At 34.7% G+C, this 20,976-nt stretch overlaps 1 protein-coding gene across 1 annotated transcript in view; it reads right to left on the bottom strand.

Moving 5' to 3' along the window:
• Positions 1-243: 243 nt before the first annotated feature.
• LOC126878618 (kinesin-like protein CG14535) overlaps positions 244-20,976 on the bottom strand; it is a 122,769-nt gene continuing 102,036 nt past the window's right edge. Inside the window, exons 6-11 of the mRNA XM_050641448.1 lie at positions 16,946-17,140; positions 16,619-16,863; positions 12,813-13,085; positions 8,655-9,580; positions 7,003-7,163; positions 244-5,636 (exon numbers count right to left, since the gene is read on the bottom strand). Coding sequence (XP_050497405.1) covers positions 5,287-5,636; positions 7,003-7,163; positions 8,655-9,580; positions 12,813-13,085; positions 16,619-16,863; positions 16,946-17,140 — 2,150 coding nt within the window. The 3' untranslated portion in view covers positions 244-5,286. The remainder of the gene's footprint in view (positions 5,637-7,002; positions 7,164-8,654; positions 9,581-12,812; positions 13,086-16,618; positions 16,864-16,945; positions 17,141-20,976) is intronic.

Here is a 20,976-nt window from a genome sequence, read left to right as displayed (position 1 = left end):
ATAATTTGACTTAAACTTTCAAATGCGGTAAGCAGACTTGCTATTTTATTTTTTAATCAAAAGTTATTCGGGTTCAGAAATTGCAATTTTTCGATTTTTTTAAAGTTCAACCGCGTTTATCTCGAAAACTGTGCATCCTACGAAAAAACTTGTAGAAATATTTTTTACTTAAAATGGCCCAAAAAATACAAAATATTGTTTTGTTTTGCCAAAAATCGCTGTTATTTGATTCCTCAAGTTCTTGGTCTATAACAATCTTGTCGACATCCGGATCAACTGTTACCCAAAAAATTCGTGTTCTACGGGTCAAAATACATAAAAAAAACTTGAGTAAGTCCATCTGAATTAACGAGGCCGTTGTACCCCCCCTGGCGACAGGACTACGAGAACAACAGGAAAAAATTAGAAGCTGTAGAAATGAATATGTTTAAAAGATCGTTAGGTATATCCCCTAGGGAAAGAGTTCGAAATGAGGAAGTAAGACGACGAATTGGAATAGATGGTTACTTAATAACAGACATTAAGAGAAAACAGTTGATTTGGTATGGTCATGTTCAAAGAATGGAAGACACAAGATTGCCAAAAAGATTATGAAGTGGGTACCACCAAACCGCAAAAAACAAGGAAAACCCAAAAAGACGTGGAAAGAAGGGGTAACCAAAGCAATGAGTACAAGGGATCTTAGAGATGGCCAATGGGATGATACAAGGACGTGGAAGTTAGGCATCGGACAAAGTCGAAAGACGTTCTAAAACCGATACATACATAATTCTGAACTACGTATAAATATCATCAATATATTTATGTATTTTATTTTAACCTGTGATTTACTGAGTCTGTGGTCCTGAAAGAAATACCCGTCACAACACTTGTAATATTGAAATTTGGAAGGAGGAAATAAACGAATGAAGGCTCCTTAACACGTTGACGGACAGAACGTCTATAGACGTCTAATTTCGTTTGATGTAATATGACACAACGTCTATAGACGTTGCATTTTCCCTATTCTACTTTGCAAAATACATACAGTGTCACATTTGCTTATTTGGCGCATTATTTTACGCACTGTCCGTCAACGTGTTAACTAGCTCTAATAGGTGACGTAATAGTAACAGATGACGTTACAAAGCCACTTTGACCGATGATTTTAAATGGGAACTTATGACATCTTGTTTCAAACATATTAAAAATTTTGTAATAAATTTTAAAATTGGAGTTTCGAATTTCATTTCTACAGATTGTAACAACTGCCTTTGAATATTTGTCCAAAAAGTTGACATTTTTCAATTCCCTATTTGTTTTTATTTTACTAAGATTTTGTATTAATATTATAACACTCTGTTAGTTAAGCATGTTTTACATCTTAAGTCCGAAAAATTGTATCAATATGTTTACTCGTAAAAGTAACCTTAAAAGACAACGAACAATAATTAAACATGACATTGAACCCAACGTACTAGGGTTGCAAGTTGATTGGTATAGAACAGTGCAAAGGGATCGGATTGGTATTATTCATCATCATCAGCCTCTCTAAATCCACTGTTGGAAATAGGCCTCCCCTGTTTGTCTCCAAAGTGTTCTATCTTGTGCTTTCTGTATCCACGTTTTTGTTGTCTTTCGTAAGTCGTCTTGTCATCGTGTTGATGGTCTTCCTCTACTACGTTTATCGGCTTTTGGTCTCCATTCAACTAGTTTGCGAGTCCATTTTCCTTCTTTCATTATGGCAATGTGTTCAGCCCAGTTCCATTTTAAGTTACAGCTTCTTTCGGTATATTATTATTGTAGTTAATATTTATAAAGGTGATTGTGACAAGACGTTGAGTAGGTCGGTTACTGTTATTATAAACACGTTGTTATGGTTTAGTCATCGATAGTGTGGATTGTAAATATAATGTATTTAAGAGAATCGGTACGTATTTTCGGCTGCAATGCTATTCAAATGGGGATTCATTTTTTTCGAATCCTGAGAAAACTAATAAGTATTTTTCAAAAATTTAAACGCAGAATGAAAGATTACGTTATTAGAGAGGGCCGACAGTCCCTGAGAACTTCTATAATGTTTATTTTAATAGGTTACAGTGGTGAAAAACTAAGAGAAAATGTAGTGTGATTTTTAATTTCAAATATCTCATTCGAAAGAAACTTCTTATATATTCTAAGGGGCTTTCGGCCCTAGATAATAATTTAGTCTTTCATTTTGTGTTTAAATTTTTTAAAAATATTTATTAGTTTTCTCAGGATTCGAAAAAAATGGACACCATGTCCGTGGAAATCGAACATTCGCTATCTTTGTCATACAACGCACTCATTCGAATATAATGTTATGACAAGACTCAAGACAGTGACAAGTAGAGATGTGTCCGACCCATGATACAATGAGAACGAGCTGTATTCTGTGTATCATGTGTCCGACCCGCTATTTTGATATAGCAGTTCATTCTGCTACTGCTTTTTAACGCTTTTACGATGATAATAAAATCAATCAAAGAGTTGTTTATTAAAAAGTATTGATAGTGTATTTGAAAAATTATAATTGATTTAAGGCGTACAATTAATAAGAAGTTATTTATTGTTTATATATTCTTTATGGAAAATCCAATTATTTCAAGTCATTAAAGTTCAAATAGGAGTATTATTTTATAAGAGTTTGTTCCGATAACCGTAAATAGGTACGAGTTTAGCTATAAAGTAAAGTGCTGTAATTGCTAATGCTTCAAGTACGTACTACATTTTTGAAGATTTCACTACACGTAAAAAGCATTTGCATTTCTCTGTAGTATTTGCTACTATTTACCAGCCTACATAGAAGAATGTACTACGCTTTTGAAGTATGTGCTTGTTTATTAGTATTTTGCTTCAGTTTAAGTGAAGTTGGTGGGTGGACGTCTTCGGCGTAGGTATTGTTTTGTTACAATATGACAGCATTTAGGTATGAATGTGTGTCATAGAAAAATTTACAAACTAAGAAGAAGATTCTTAATTTTTGGGTCATTCTTTTATCAAATAAAATTTAATAATTTTGAAGAAGATTAACAAATAACAATTGTTCATTTTTATCCTCGCGTAACTCTTTTGTCGCTTCGGAACTGAGTCACTCATTTTTACTCATGTACAATTCTAATAATTTGGTACGTAAAAATGTGAATTCACAAATCACAAGCACATGGAAAACTAATTCCATCACGATTGGTGTAATGCAGACACGGCTGGCGCTACGCTTTTTAGTAGATACTTCTGGTCAGTAATAGGTATTTCTGTTGTGTAGTAAGTTCTTCTCAACAAACGCACCTACTTTTATGTAAAAGAAAATGCTACAAAGTAGTGACTATTTGCTGAAACAATAGCATCTACTACGTTTTATGCATTCCGCCCATTTTCTTGAGTGAATTATTAAATGTTGGCTTCATATTTTAATAAAAATGATTTTAAGATTTTATAATTAAAGGCTTCGTTTTTTACGGAGAGTTTTAAAGCTTATTTTTCTCGAAGAAAAATAATAAAATGATATTTTCGGCTCCTTTTCCTAAGTGACTTCTCTATTGAGGTTGGCGGTCAATATGGCAAATTTCTCTCTATTCTGGGCTTGATGAATTAAGTCATTTCCTGATGTGTGGGTCCAATCTCTGATGTTTCGGAGCCAAGATTTTTTCTTTCTTCTTTAACCCCTTTTACCTTCGATCTTGCCATTTAATATTACCTGGAGCTGCTCAAATTCCCTATGGCGCATTATGTGTCCTACATATGACGTCTATCTAATTTTGATAGTATTGACCAGATGAGGACGTGTGTTTATTATTTTCAGTAATTTTTCATTCGTTTTTTTGCTGGCCCAGCTTATTCTTAACATTCGGTGGTTCATCCACATTTCGGATAAATTCAATTTGTTAACATCATACTGTTTTAATGTTCAGGTCTCGCAACCATATAGTAATGGAGACCACACATTCACACATAACACTTTAGTGTTCTCAATCTTATTGTGACTGATAGCTTGGGGTTACAGAGCATTTTACGCATGTTCATGAAACCAGTTCTCTGCCCAGGTATATGAAGCTTTGGGAACTCTAAAGAATGACTTTAACAGCCTGTGACTTTCTTCTGATAATATGTTCATCCATATCTTAAGTTGGTCTTCTGTTTCCGCTAATAAACTTTTTTTCTTTTTCGACTATTTGTATAGTATATAAATAATGGTAACCACTGAATACATAATTAGTGAAAAAATAATCCTATCATTTATACAAGTAAAGGTTATCCAAGAACATTCAAAAACTGAACGAAACCGAAATAGCCATCTCTACCTTTCTAATGACAATGTCACTGTCAACCTAATGTTTACATCTGCAGTTTCCATACCAGTGAGAATTTTACTACACGTAATTTGCCGTGTAAAGACAGAAAAAGTAGGGATGGCCGTAAAATATTTGTGAATTATGTATCCACAGCCTTACATAAGAAATAGAGTTTTAATTGATTTGGACCAGAAAGGCACATGATCCTAACTACCAACATTTTCATTTATGACAGTTTTACAAAAGTATTTATGTCTTAAATATTTAGTTCACATATTGTTTAACGATTCAAAAACAAATTAAAAATTGTCCATCAATTATTTTCAGATGGTGACTCCAACCGAAGATTAGAATTCTAAATAAATATGCCCTATCAAATTAACCTAGAGCCAGGTCGCAAAGAAACAATTTGTTTTAGTGACCAAACTACTTTTTGCCTTAAAGGAAATGCTAACATACACAATGTGAGGGATTAGAGACACATACAGCCTCAAGCCTTTCGTAAAAACATAGCTACTCAATTTTTAGAAAAAATAAATGTTTGGGCAAGTATTTTAAGGAACCACATGGTTAAGCCTGTTTTCTCAATGCTAACTTAACCGGCGAAGTGTATCTGGAGATGTTACAAAACACAATTGAGCCGTTAGTTCTTCAAATTCTAAAAGATAATCCAGATGAACTTGACAACTTCGAAATAACGTTTCAACAAAATGGTGCCCTGAATACTGTTATAGTGCACTTAGGCGTAACTTGGAATATCATGGTAGATTAATTTGACGATAAGATTCGATAGAATGGGCAGCTTGGTCACCGGACCTCACACCATTAGATCTAAGTTTATTCGACTGCACTTGACGGTATTGACATATTGAAACAATAAAGGGGAAGGGATTTTGACTAGCACTGTATATTTATAGTCACAGAAATGTTATAGATTCAAACAAAAAAAGCAGCAAATATAACCTTTACAGCTATTAACACTACTTATACGAATCTAAAAGTGAGTTTCTGGTGGTTCATCGATATATTTACATGTAAAAGGCATCAAAAACCAAGAACAAAACGACTTATCGTGCTTATGTTTACATTTTCCTCTTCGACTGTGAAAAATTCGACTATGCTCAGAATCGATGCTGGAATTTTCCGAATCACGAACGATACTGTCGTATCCGCTTTCGGCTCTTCTGCAAATACCTGCTGGGCTGTGTTTGGACGTTCTGGGTGTGGAGTCGTGGCCGCTGTCGTACTCTTCGGATTTCTGGCCGCCGTCTCCTAGTTTCCTGCTCATTTTGATGGCAGCTATTCCTGTTTCTAGGTTTAGTATTGCTCGGTTTATTCGCTCCACTAGAAATAAAGACCTTCAAATTAAAGTATTAAAAATAAAACTTTAGTTACCAAATATAGGTTATAGGTCTGGATCCCGCGTATGAAAAAAAGTTGATTAATAGCAAGCTGAAAATTTGTTAATAGCTTAAGGGTGTCTAGTCGAACAAACTTTGATATATGGGAACACTGGAACAGGGGAAATTTTAATTATGGAACAGGTTAAAAATTTGGAACGGTCAGACCACGAAAACGGCACATGTATTTTGTCCGACAGAACAGACTTAAAATCTCCGAACAGAGATTAAACTCTCATGCAAAAATCAGACTGCTATTTATCACCAAATAGGTGTTTTAATGAGTGGAACATGTAGAATATGTCAAATGACAGGAATTTGTGATAGGAACAGGTGATAAATAGCAGTCTGATTTTTGCATGAGAGTTTAATCTCTGTTCGGAGAGTTTATAAGTCTATTCTGTCGGACAAAATAAATGTGCCGTTTTCGTGGTCTGACCGTTCTAAATTTTTAACCTGTTCCGCAATTAAAACTTCCCCTGTTCCAGTGTTCCCATATATCAAAGTTTATCCGACTAGACACACTTAAGCTATTAACAAATTTTCAGCTTACTATTAATAAACTTTTTTTCATACGCGGGATCCAGACCTATTAGATTAGATTCAATAAATCAATGTATTTTTGACCACTAAGTATCATGATATTCTGGCTGCCTTTTTTATTTGTTTTTAACTTCCTCTGTAATAATTGTAATATATCCTCCTCATTTCTTAAAACCTTGTCAGGTGGCACTTTAAATATTGTTAGCTTGTTGTCTCTATTGGCTTTGATGCTGCGCCAGATGGACAGCTTGATGAAGGGATTTTCTCCATCGCAGTCTTCATTTGGTCTACCCATCGTGTTGAAGATTTTTCTCTTGGTGTTTGGCTTTCTATGTTTCCTTTTACTACCAACAGTTTTATGGTCCCCATTCTTCTGGATGAAGGCTGGCCGAAGTAATTTAGGCATGCTCGGTTTACTGTTTCTAATACACGGTCTGTTTACCTTTTACGATCAGCTGAAGGATTCTCTACCGGTCTCCTCTAAGATGCCTAGGTATGCAATTTTTTTAATAGTTTTCAATAACTCATGAACGGAATTTGCTCTATTTAACACACCTTCTTTGGTCTCAATCGCTGTTTAAGGTATTTGTAGCATTCTTTAATGCCCCATCTCAAACGCCTGTTGGTGATTGATCGTGTCATCCTTTAGAATCAATGTCTCGGTGCCATGTAACAACACTGACCAAATATAGCATTTTATTATTCTTTGACTTCTTTCGAAAATTCTTTTGCAAAGAAAGTATTTTAATGGAAAATGAAATACATACCTGATGGAAGACTATTTGGTGGAGGTGATGGTTGAGCAGTTATAAATTCTGGAAGCACACTTGAAGATAATCTCGTACTTAACTCCTCTTCTAAATTCGGATTGGACGCTCCATCTGGATGACGCAGATTGGATAATGTATCTCTTTCACCATGATTATACCTAAAATCAGTCCAATGTTTTTAACGCATAAAAAAAGTATGAAAAACATTTAATTCCTAGCTAATCCGCTTTCGGCTTACAAAGCCATCTTCAGATCTATGGTCAAATTTTAAAAAGTACCACTGCGACAGAAGAAATCCCATTGTTCAAAAATACGAACGAATTTTTTTAATCAGAATTACAAATGTTTCTAAAAAATCATAATGACATTAATAGTTTGGTTATGGTACGGATACAAGCACCCATCCATCTGAAGAAAGTAAAGATGATAGGCATGTCGCTACTTATCATTTGAGTCCCCAAGTTTCTAAGGCAAAACAGGTTGTCAGTACAAGACCTTCCTGCATGAATCCACTTTGCTCCTCCTCTCCCATAAGGTTCTCTTTCTTTCTTTTATAATCTTGCCCTAAAGTCTAGAAACGGAGTTGGTCACAATAATTATTAAACCTCTATAGTTGCAGCACTTTTTTCTGTTTAAAAACATGAGATGTAGATCCTTGAAACACACTCAGTGATCAAAGGATCCAAGGTTAATGGTTTGACGACCACTCATACGAAATCAAACAGATGAAATGGAGAATGTGGAAAAATCCCCTTACGAACAATTCACACATCCACCATTTCGGGTTGGGAAAAATTTTTCGAATAGAATCAAAGATCCAAACACCAGTTCTTAGAAATGTGTTTCGCCCTCTTCAACCTCTCTGGGCTTATCAATAAAGATGAGAGGTTGAATATCTTTAGACACATTCCAATCAAAAAACAACATTCGAGACCTAGACATAGAAGGTGCGTAAATCTACGGCAAGTCCGACAATGACAGTCTCAAGTTTTAATATTGTGTCTAAAGATATTCAACCTCTCATCTTTATTGATAAGCCCAGAGAGGTTGAAGAGGGCGAAACACATTTCTAAGAACTGGTGTTTGGATCTTTGATTCTATTCGAAAAATTTTTCCCAACCCGAAATGGTGGATGTGTGAATTGTTCGTAAGGGGATTTTTCCACATTCTCCATTTCAACTTTTTTCTGTCACCTGAAAACTGTCACCAATTTATAAATTCTATCCCTGGAGTGAAATTCTGAAGCCCTAGAGGCCAATGCCCACTGAGGCATTGAAATTGACGAAAGTCACTAGGGGCGAAATCTGGTGAATAAAGTGGATGCTTCACAAATTAGAAATTTAAGTTAGAAGATTAATCTATCTGTTAAATATAATATTTTGTCTAGTACAACAGAATTCCACAGGAGATAACGCAGACAAGACTCAAGAGTAGGAACCAAATAATAGGTTTGTTCTAGCATCAGTTTCAAACGGTTTGAAACCATCAGCGCATAGTCGACCAGCGCGAGTAGAGGGGATAGCACTGGTGACTGTCTCTCACTGACCAACTATTTGCTGACGGTTTCTAACTAGTTTGACTGTTTGCTAGAACAAACCTAATATCAACAAGTGATATTATTTCCTCAGCAATAAAATGTTTAAACTTACCGTTGAAAACCACCTCCCGAGTCCAACTGACTTCTTTCGTAAATATTTTGTGTGCTACTAAAAAACGGACCATTGCTATGCCAGTTTGGTACTGCGGTCTGTCTGCACATATTAATTTTACAGTTTTCACAAAACTTGTCCTGAACATAAACCGGTTCACTGTATATACTGCCATCATCGTTTCTTTCCTTCTCACTTCCAAACAACATATCTGCCAAAGTAAGAGACTCGCACCTTGACATCTTGTCTTTGGTACTGCTTCTTGGGTTACAAACCTTCGCTTTGGAGAGTTCATTGCTGTATAGTTCGTGTAATCGAGTGAGCTGATTCAATTTTGTCATGGAGGAATCATCTACTAAGTTGTTGTGCAACGCCGGATTGTCAACATCCTCATAATCGTTGTAATACCCATTCATGTCTAGATGATACCTCGGCAGAAGTCTATCCAGATCACTAAACGCTGACAAAGAGTCTGTGAACGTGGACACAACAGTAAGATTCTCCTGACTTAGTATCCTAAGAGGATGATCGAGGGGATTCTCTTGATCAACTTCTGGTAAGGGATTTTCAACGTAACCCATACACAAAGCAATGTCTTCTTCGGTTACTTGCAAGCAACTATCTTGCATAGGTACTGGTTCTAAGGGTTCCTCGACTTCTATTATTTCTAACACTTCGTCTTGAGTATTATGGTCCTCGAAAGCAAATTTTTGATAGTTGTTGTATTCTGCGTTTGAGATCATTCTGTCTTTGAGGATTTGGTCTAAGCTTTCTAACGACACTTCTCTGCTACTCAACGGTTGGATTAATGGTAGAGCAGGTGGTATTTCCGGTTCTTCCTCATCTTCTAGGTCTTCTTCAATAGATGGTGGTTTTCGTGAGATTGATAGATCCTCTGTAGAATCTTGTTTTCTTGAATTGTTTACCTAAAAGTAAAATGGACAAATATTACTATTTTATAATATTATATGATATCATATTTATATTATAGTAACAAGCCACTGAAAAAAAAACGGAATTCTTATGGATGATTAGTTGCTTTCAAACAAAAAAATCTATTCCAAACGAACAGCTTCCACAAAAAAAAACATCGAATGTGGTAGTGGTAGAGCCCGAAAGGAAAATCTAGAAACGATATCGATTTTATAATCGCTGACAAGGAGAGAATCTTCTTGAAATTCTTCTTCTTGAGTAAAAAATTCGATAGAAATAGACCTTGGGAAAGAGAGATACAGCACGATCAAAATGAAGTCTACACCTAACTAGACAGAGACTAATAAGATAATACATTTGAAGAACACATCAACGATATTCTCAAAAGCCAGAAGAATACAAACCTAAATATTAACACCACAAATGGGATAATAATAGAAGCTACAGAATAAGCTTGATCTGTGGCTTTAGATCAACTTGTGGCTAAGATCAACTTTTATAACAATCCCTAGAAAACCCAATGCCAAAAAATGTGAAGATTATAGAACAATAAGCCTTATGAGCCATCTCCTGAAAACTTTTTTAAAAATTGTACATAAAAGAATAAATAAAAAGTGTGAAGAACACATGACAAACACACAATTCGGCGTCAGGGATGCATTGGGTACTCGAGAGGCACTTTTTGCAATACAAGTTCTCTTTCAAAGATGTAGAGACGTGAATTGTGATATATGTGGGTTTTGTTGATTACCAGAAAGCGTTCGATAGAATAAAACATGACGAACTCATATGAAAATCACTCTAGACAGCAGAGATCGCCGTATAATAAACAATATCTATTACGAACAAACTGCAGCTGTTAGAGTAGGGGATCAGTTAACAGACGACATAGAGATAAAAAGAGGTGTGCGGCAGGGATGTATATTGTCCCCATTATTGTTCAATACATATTCAGAGCACATTATGAACCTAGCGATAACGGACCTAGACGAGGGAATACTTATAAACGGAGAACGATTGAACAACACAAGATACGCAGATGATACTGTCATTTTTGCAAACAGTCTTGAAGGTCTGCAGACACTTGTCTCCGGGGTGGCAGAAGTAAGTAGCAGGTTTGGGCTTTATTTTAACATAAAAAAACCAAATACATGGTTATAAGCAAAAAGAGGATACCACCTAGTCAATTACTAGTTAACCAACAACCTATAACACAAATCACCAACTTTTTTTATTTGGGTGCAAACTTAAATGAACAGTGGGACCAATCGACGGAAATTAAGATAAGGATAGAGAAGGCAAGATCAGCTTTCGTCAAAATGAAAAAAATCTTTAACAGCCACGATATAAAATTGGAAATAAAAGTTCGTTTACTAAAATGCTACGTATTCTCCGTTCTTATATATGGCGTGGAGTCATGGACCTTAACTGAAGCATCACTGAAGAGACTCGAAGCATTTGAGATGTGGTGCTACAGACGCATCTTGAAGATTTCCTAGATAGACAAAGTTACCAACGAAGAAGTTCTACATATAATCGGTAAAGAGCGCGAACTAATCGTAACCATAAAACGTCGCAAACTGGAATACCTGGGCCATATAATGCGCAATGAACAACGATATGACCTACTTCGGACCATACTTCAAGGTAAAGTGCATGGGAAAAGAGGTCCAGGACGAAGAAGAACATCCTGGCTGCATAACCTGCAAAAATGGTTTAACTTAACCGCTACCGGACTTTTCAGAGCAGCAGTCAACAAAGTCAGAATAGCCATGTTAGTCTCCGACATCCGTAACTGATAAGCACCATAAGAAGAAGATAGAATACATGATATCCGGAAGTTATATTGCCAACAGAAATCACATAACAAAAAATAAGTCCCCAAACACAAATACTAATGGAAGACAGGAGTAAAATGCAAAGTAATAGAAGCAAAACACCATGAACGTACAGAGATAAATAAAGAAAATCAACAATTATTAGGACGGACAACCGAAAACATAAAAGTAAACAGATTTAACAAAAGATTAAAGATAAAAAGGGGCTCAAAGTTCTAAGGGAAAATATATCAAATGGCAAGAAAACTAACAACAGAGCAAATACAGAGTAATAACAGACAAAGCAACAGACAAGGCAACAGAGACGAATTACGAAGGGTAGTAGAAGATATTATATACAGAACTATACCAAAGTAAAAAAGCCATGCTGAGCAACTAACAGTAATTTCAGGAAAAAGTTTAGTCAACCAAGGATTTGAATTAATGCACGCAGCAGTAATTAAGAATTCACTAAAGAAAATGAAAAGAAATAAAGCTCCGGTAGAAGATGATATTCTAAAAGCCTTAAAAACTATAGGAGGCAGATATCTAGAGAATATAAAGCAGCTGTTCAACTTATGTCTGCATTTGAAATACCTACAAGATGACACAGTGCACTTACCATTTTACCGAGAATTGCCGATACTGTTAAATGCCTGTTAAACCACAATTACAAGTTATTCACAAGAATAATAACAAATAGACTGTGAAGAAAATTAGATTTTTACCAATCTAGAGAACAGGTAGGCTTTAGGAAAAACTTTGGTACTAACGATCACCTCCACTGCATAAAGGGGATTATAGCAAAATCTATATAATACAATCGAACATTGGTCCTGGCTTTCGTAGAATTTCGCAAAGCATTCGATACGATAGAAATTAACAGCGTAATGATGGTATGGCAGTGAAGCCTGGGCCCTGAAAGAAACTTCCAAAAACAAACTCGACACATTCGAAAGGAAAGTACTGAGGAGAATACTAGGACCTGTGAGGGAAAACATAATCTTCAGAAGTCGATACAACAACGAACTTTATTAACTTTATAGGGAAGCACCCTTGTCAGACTTCATTAGAATACAAAGATTGCAATGGGCCGGACATGTGATAAGAATGGGAGAGGATAGGCTACCAAAAAAAGCACTGAATGCTAGAATGCAGGGAAAGAGACCGGTTGGAAAGCCAAGATAGCGCTGGGAAGACACAGTAAACAGCGACGCACAAGCCCTTTTAGGAGTCCGTGTATGGAGAAGAGCAGCCACCGACAAGCAAGGGTGGAGGCAAAAAATAAAGAAGTCCAAGGCTCAATTTGGGCTGTAGTGCCGTAGAAGAAGAAAAATGAGAGGGTTGGATGAAAGTTTTATAGATTATTGGTACTTCAAAATTAATAAGTTAAAAATAATTAATATACCTCTGTTAGATTTTCAGTCTGTTCACTTGGTTGGCTTTGTGGAACTTCTTTCGGTGTTTCCTTTAATTTTACAGTCGTAGCCTTTGGTATAACATGCCGTGACTTCTGGATCTGTATAGTCTGGTGTTCTACCCATTTCCTTATCATATTTTTCTTATGGCTGTCCATGTAACCATACGAGCAGCTAGTGTCTTCCTTCATTGGTCCATCTATCCAGGTCTCTCGTTTTCTAACATGGCATTTTTCTTTCATTAGATGGAAAGCTTCAGCCACCTGCAATTATTTATAAATAATTTTAACATAAAAAATGTAAATTGTTTTATTTATGTGTGTCTGTCTTACTACTCTAACCCCACGGCGAAGAGGAACAGCAACCCAGGAGTTTAGGGATGGTATAGAATCAAACTGATGATATTGTACTAATAATAGAAAGAATTGGAGAATTACAAAGAATGATGGAAGAACTAGATAGGGAATCGACAAAGATAGGACTAAAGATGAATTACAGTAAAACCATAATAATAATAATAATTATAATAACTAATAATAATACTAATAATTACAGTGGTACAAACAAGAATAGAACAAGTAAAAGAGTATATATATCTAGGACAAATCACTAGATTAAATAAAGAAAATCAAACCGAAGAAATAAAGAGAAGAATAAGATTGGCCTGGGCATCATTCGTAAAACTGTCTTATGTTCCAAAGAACAGAAAATTCCCGCAATACCTAAAAACAAGAGTATTCAATCAATGTATACTACCTGTTCTAATATATGGCCCTCAGACATGGACGTTTACAAAAGAAAATATGGAAAAAATAGCAAAGACAGAAAAATCCATGGAAAGACAAATGCTGAACATTAAACTATCAGACAGGAAAAGAAACGAATGGATCCGTAACAAAACAAAAGTGAAAGATGTCTCTACCCAAGTATCAAAGCTTAAATGGAAGTTCACCGGACACACCCTACGGCAGAAGGATGAAAGATGGACTAAGATGATTATACATTGGAGACCGTGGAACCACAAACGAAAAAGGGGAAGATGCGTTGGTCGGATGACCTGAAGAAACACACTGGGTCAAATTGGATGCAAATTGCCCAAGATATAGAGGCATGGAAGAAGGAAGAGGAGGCCTATATCCAAGGATGGATGTTTAGGGCTGATTATATAGATAGATAGATAAAATCAAAAAAAGGCCCATTTTATTAGAGATGTGTGACACTTGATAAAAATATGTACCAGTCCAATATGGCAACAGTACTACTAAATCAGAGGTTCTCAAGCCAATTTTAATCACAGATAGATGTTGGACAAGGATGCTTTTTTTCTCCTAACTTGGATAGCTTTAGAAGGATGGGTAGGTGGAGTAACGGTGGCTGGTAGAAAAATCTCTAATTTGAGAAAATATTCAAATGAAACAGAAGTGCTAGATCTCCTGCGGAGAGTTGAGTTAAAAAGCATTATTGCTTTTGTGGCTTGCTGAGACAAAGATGGTCTTAAAATTACTAAAAGCCAGACGAAAATATTGGCGACAGACAGTAAAGGATAACTACTTGCAGGAATACCAGATGGTAGACCACTTCAACTGTCTCTTATCTAGCAGATAACAACGAACACAATCCGTTGTTCTCTGGATCTAGTATAACTAATGATGACAACTGGGTAGGGAAGTTCGGAGACGCATTGGTACGGCAAAAACCGCGATGTGTTGAAAGTTTGCAGAGACAAAACGAGATAAAAGTTCCCTGTGTAGGTCGTAGTCCAAGTAATGAAGCTTAACATAGGACAAAACCTCGCAATTTTTACAGAATGGATCGATTTGCTTGAAAATTTGAGAAAAAGTAGTGGATAGTCCAAGTACCAAAATCTATATGATGCCGAAAGGCGCTTTTACCATGGGGGTGGTTGCCACCCCATCCCGGGCGTGAAAATTTTTTATTATATTTTGACCGCAAAGGTTGGTAAAAACGTTTATTCTAAGGAAAAAGGTTCTATACATTTTTTTGATAAAATTAACAGTTTTATCTCCAGAAAATGCCAAAAGTTTTCATTTTCTCAAAACAAGTTTACCTAACAAAACTGTAGTTTTTGAAAAACTAAACAAAATCGTTTTCATTAATTTTCTGTAAGAACAATAGTAATCGAGCTATACTTTATTATATGTTAGCTCTTCTTCGTCAAATATTAAATATTGTAGTTTCAAAGTCAAAATACGGGGAAACTATACATTTTTCGAGGATAACTTGTTCAAACTAATTTGAAGTATTTAAAAATATCTATCTCCAGAAATAAAAAAAAGTCTCTAGCTCAAAAATTAAGGGAATTATAATGAAAAGAATGTCAGTCTCTATTTTTTTCAGCGAAATAGTTATCGGAAGCAACCCTCTAATCACCACCCTAATTAAAATTAGTCATTGACCTTATTTGTTCTTCTTTACTTATGTATTATTAATAGGTTTTAGAAGTTTGGTCGGCTTAGAATAATTAGTTTTAAAAAAAATGGAGTTAAAATCGAATACCGATTTTTTGTAGGTTCAAAAAAATGGCATTTTGTTCAGAATAGAAAGATTAGCATTAGAGATACGAAAAAATGTTTAAATACGAAATTGTAGCTTATTTAACTTCCAAGAAAATAGTTTGCATAAATTTTTTGTTCGGCAAAAATTGAGTGACTTATTGACAATTAAAACTTGTAGTAACATGCAAAAATCAGCTTTACCAATCCTTTCAAAGTCACCTATTTTTACGACTAAAGATTTTAAAAATATTTAATATTAATAGACTTATAGGTCTTGTAAAAACCTACAAAATTCTTTTTTATCAAACTTTTTAAGTAAACATATAAAAAAGTTACGGTTAAAAAATCAATATATTTTTTTGAAAAAAAGGAGACCTCCAATTGGTAGCAGAATAATGCAAGTTAGCGAGTTAGCGGTGTTTTTAGTCATTGGCCTTATTAATTCTTCTTTATTTATGCATTATTAATAGATTCTAGAAGTTTGACTGGCTTAGAACGATTAGTTTTTAAAAACTAGAGTTAAACCCGAATACCGAATTTTTGTAGTTTGGTAAAAAATGCCATAATCTTCAGAATAGGAAGATTAGCATCAGAGATACGAAAAACAGTTTAAATACGAAATTGTTGGTTATTTAATTCCCAAGAACTTTATTTGAAAAAAAAATCTACTGCAAAAATTGAGTGAATCGTAAACGAGTATATCGAAAAACATGGATTTTTTAGATTATATTTATGTAAAACTAACACTTTCGATAGCGAATAAATCGAAAACTGTTAATTTTATCAAAAAAATTTATAGAAAATGTTTTGCTTAGAATGTGGTCAAAATATAATAAACATTTTCCACCCTCGAGATGGGGTGGCAACCACCCCCATAGTAAAAGCGCCTTTCGGCATCATATATTTTGATCCTTGGACTATCCACTACTTACTCTCAAATTTTCAAGCAAATCGATCCATTCTGTAAAAATTGTGAGATGAAAAGCTTCGGTTCCTGGACTATCATTGTTGCAAATAGACCAAGGAGCTTTTGACTATGTTCCTTAGTAGTCGATTTTGGGATTTTTAAAGGTAAGCATAGTTACTGTCATTAGTATAGCCTCATATTGTAGACCATTGAACGATACTGGTTTGAGCATTTGTTTGTAAACTAACTCCTTCTTGATTGTAAGTTGTGAGCTTCGACCTAATAACTAATATACTTTCTTGTCTGAGTAAACGTCAATAAAATTTCATTTTATTGACGTCATTCTTTTAGTGAGATCACTAGCTATACATACCCTCGATTTCGAAATCCGGGGCCCATCAATCCATTGCTCATCACTACACTCGTTCATAGCATATTTGACAGACTCCATCTTCATCTTGGTAGGATCTTTTCTACTAGGGGAAGACTTAGGGCTACTATTATGACTAGGAGAACTTTTATAGCTCTGATTTTGCTTCGATGTACTTCGTTCTTGGTTTTTCCTTTCCTCAGATTTTGTTGACTTGGATGGTGATGGTCTTTGCTCAGCAATGGAGCCTAAAATTATAAAAATGTTGTAGGTATAAAAAAATAATATACATGTATATATAATACAATTTATTACTAATTTGGTACCAACCTCTTAAAGCTTTGCTCATGGAACAACGATTATCCCCGGAGTTAAGACTAGGTATATAGACAGGAGGATGTTCTCCATCGGTGGCATCGTCAGCTCTACCTACGTAGATGACTGTATCTGCCGAGAGATCACTGCTGGATGGATCTGGTTCGCTACTTGTGCCGGCTGTTCTGGAAGCATCTTCACCGGAACTACCTGTTAATGCAAACTAATTATACATATTGTTGAGTACCAAACGATCAAGTAAAATTATATTTGTCTTCACGTACATAGCTGCAACTCTAACTCTTACAAAAACATTAGTGCAAAAATTGAGAAGGTCACAACGCTAAAATGGAGAGATCAATGCTTGGAATAATCTTAAGAAAAAGACTAATAAACATTGTCACCTTTTATTAGTTACTTACGGGGATAGGCGCCAAGTTTAGACTCCAATGCTGTTTGTAACAATTCATTTTTTCCGAATCCTGAGGAATTTAATACGTATTGTTCAACAATTTAAACGCAGAATAAAAGATTACGTTATTACCGAGAGCCGAAAGTCCCTGAAAACTTTTATAATGCTTATTTTAATACGTTACAGGGGTGAAAAACTAAGATAAAATGTAGTGTGATTTTTAATTTCAAATATCTCACTCAAAAGAAACTCTTTATTTATTCTGTAATAATTTAGTCTTTCATTCTACGTATAAATTTTCAAAAATATTTATTAGTTTTTTCAGGATTTAAAAACAATGAACGCCATGTCCGTGTTGATATTTTCCAAATCGAACATTCGCTATCTTTGTCATACAACGCACTCAATCGAACAGAATGTGGTGACAAGAGAGTGACAAACAAGGTTACTAAATATTTCTCAGGCTTCTAAACAATTGATTTAAAACAAGAAATTAATAAAAAGTTATTTATCGTTTATTATTTTTATGAAAGATCAAAGCAGGGAATATACCATGATATATTTTGCGATCCAAGTATAGAATAGAACAGAAATATGCTTTATTGTTATGGAAAATTGTACAATTTTATCGACAAAGCTTATAAAAAGTCAAGAAAACAAAACAATAACAATTCAATTTACAAAAATTACATAAATCGTCCATATAATTAAAAAAATAATAATGAAGTAAAATAGATACAATCAATTGCAAAATTTATAAGAATTTTGTTGTTAAAGATTTCCTCAAAATTTATCTAAGCGTTCCATAGTAACAATATTATATATTATTAAAAAACTAACCTTTTCTCTTTTCTCGAGTATTAGAGTTTATTCTATAGTATATAAATTATTGTAATCACTGAATACATAGTTAGTGAAAAAATACATACATACATAATCGATTGCCTCTTATACCATTAGGTGTCGAGGATTCCTCCTTTATATAATACTCTCTGCAAATTTACGCCACTTCTTCCTATCTGCCGCTAAAACTTTTGCTTCTTGCCACGATGTTCCTCTTTTCTTAAGTATTTCGTTTACACTAGTGTTCCAGCTTTTCCTTGGTCTGCCCCCCGTGCTTTTACCCACTGCTTTGGCCTCCCATGTCATTTTCACTTGTCTGTCGCCACTCATTCTTATCATGTGTCCAGCCCATTTTAATTTCTTTTCTTCAACTTTTTCGTTGAGCGATTTTACCTGTAATTCATGTCTAATATCTTCGTTTCTTCTTTTGTCTAATCTTCTTGCTCCCACCACTTTTCTTAAGTATCTCATTTCTGTAGCTTGTAATCTTTTTCTTTGTCTGTCATTGAGTACCCAGTTTTCTGTCCCATATATTGTAATTGGCATATTATACGGTTTTATATACTGTCATTTTGGTTTTTTTCGATATTTCTTTTTTGTTTAGGAACTTTTTATACAGTGAATAATAAGTTCTCGTTGCCAATTTTATTCTGTTTCCAATTTCATCTTCTTGTGTACCTTTGTTGTTTAACATTATTCCCAAATACTTAAAGAGGTCTACTTGCTCGATTTTTTGCCCTTCGATTTCAATATTTACAGTTGCTTCTTTGTTGGCTATTGTCATTACTTTAGTTTTCTCCATATTTATTATTAAGTTGTAGTTTTTTAGTTCTTCGGCCCAGATTCTTACGTTATCTGCGAGAACCTTTTCAGTTCTTGCAACTAATACAATGTCATCAGCAAATGCACAGGCTTCAATTTTTATTTGCTGCAAATTTCTATACCCTACAGAGCATTTTTTAGTTTTTTTTCAAGATTTTTTAATAACTTCATCCATAACAGAAATAAATAACAGTGGGCTCAGCTTTCCACCTTGTCTAACGCCGTCGTTGTTAGAAAATTCGCCTGAGATTAAGTTACTTGTCCTGACCTGGTTTTTTGTGGTGACATACAAACTCTTTATTACACTTACAAGTTCTTTATCTACTTCCTTGTTTATCAGGCTTTGTCATATTCCTTTTCTATTGACTATGTCAAACGCCTTTTTCATATCTAAAAACGCCAGGTACAGTGTATCGTTTTTTAACAGTGTTTTTCAGTAATTTGCTGTAGTGTGAATATATGATCTTGTACGCTGTGTGATGGTCTAAATCCACTTTGTATATCTGCCAGTCGAGGCTCAACTATTTCTCGTAGTTTCTTTTCTAGAATAATTTCGTAGATATTCAGCGCTGAGCAGAGAAGTGATATACCCCTATAATTACTGCACTCTTTAGTGTCTCCCTTTTTGTGTATAGGTAATATTATTGAAATGTTCCAATCCTCTGGGATTTTTTTGTTTATCCACGCTAAATTTAGTAGGTCATGTAATTCTTGTTTACCCTGTTGTCCAAGATATTTTAATAATTCAGCATCTATTCCGTCGATCCTGCTCCTTTACCAACTTTTAGTTTTTCTAGTGCATCTTCAACTTCTTCCATCTTTATTTTAGTTTCATGAACGTCTTCTTGCTCTCTTTCAGGTGTTTCATCTGCTATCTGTGTGCGATTCTCTACTGTTGTATTTTCATTATTTAAAAGTTCCTTGAAATATTCTCCCCACCTTTCTATGATGGGCTCATCCTCAGTTATTATATTGCCGTTTCTATCTTTTATCTGCTGTAGTTTAATTTCCGTTTTACTTCTCATGTTCTTTAATACTCTATAAAATAATTTTATATTTTGGGTACTATTTTCTTCCATAGTTCTTCCAAATTCTTCCCAGGCATTCTGCTTTTCTTGTTTTATCTTTACTTTAACTTTGTTGCGCTGTTCCTTGTATTTTTAGTATGCCTCTTGATTTCTTTTTTGTATGTACATTTTCCAGAGCCTTTTCTTTTCTCTGACTTCTTTTTTAATATCGTTGTTCCACCAGCTTGTCTGCTTTTTATGATTATTTCTTCTGGTATACCCGCAAACTTGCCCTGCTGTTTCTAATAGTATTGCCTTAAATCTGATCCACTTTTCTTCCACATTTCTAGTTTGTCTTTTCTTTTCAATCCTTACAAACTGTTTTTCCGTTTTCTCTATATACTCATTTGGTGTTTGCAAGTTTCTAAGCTTATAGGTTATTATTCTTCCGCTATAGTTTTTGTTTTGTATCTGCTTACGGTCCTCGACTTTGTTGTTATTCTTGAATACTCCTTCTAGTAGATAATGGTCACTACCTATCTCGTAGCTTTTTTTTACTCTGACATCTTTAACTTTACTCCTTTTGTCTCGAGGAACAATTATGAAGTCTATTATTGACTTTTCATTTCGCTGGGGCATTGCTCTTCTTATCTTATGTATTTCTTTGTGCTCTCAAAAAAAGTGTTAGTTATAACTAAATCATTATCTATACAAAACTCTAGCAATATTTTCCCGTTTTTATTAATTGTGTGTTCTCCGTGCCTGCCTATAGCTCCTTGCCATTTCATGTTTTCGTTTCCCACTCTAGCGTTGAAGTCTCCCAATATTATGAGTGTTCCCTCATAATCTTCTACTGTCTGCTCTAGTTGTTCCCAAAATTGATTTGTGTCGTTAGCTTTGTCACTTTCTCCAGGTGCGTATATTACAATCAAAGTTATAATATCGCTTTTACTACAATTCAT

The sequence above is a fragment of the Diabrotica virgifera genome, chromosome 1 (genome assembly GCF_917563875.1).
Source record: "Diabrotica virgifera virgifera chromosome 1, PGI_DIABVI_V3a".
NCBI lineage: Eukaryota > Metazoa > Arthropoda > Insecta > Coleoptera > Chrysomelidae > Diabrotica > Diabrotica virgifera.
This window is presented reverse-complemented; position numbering and strand designations above follow the sequence as displayed.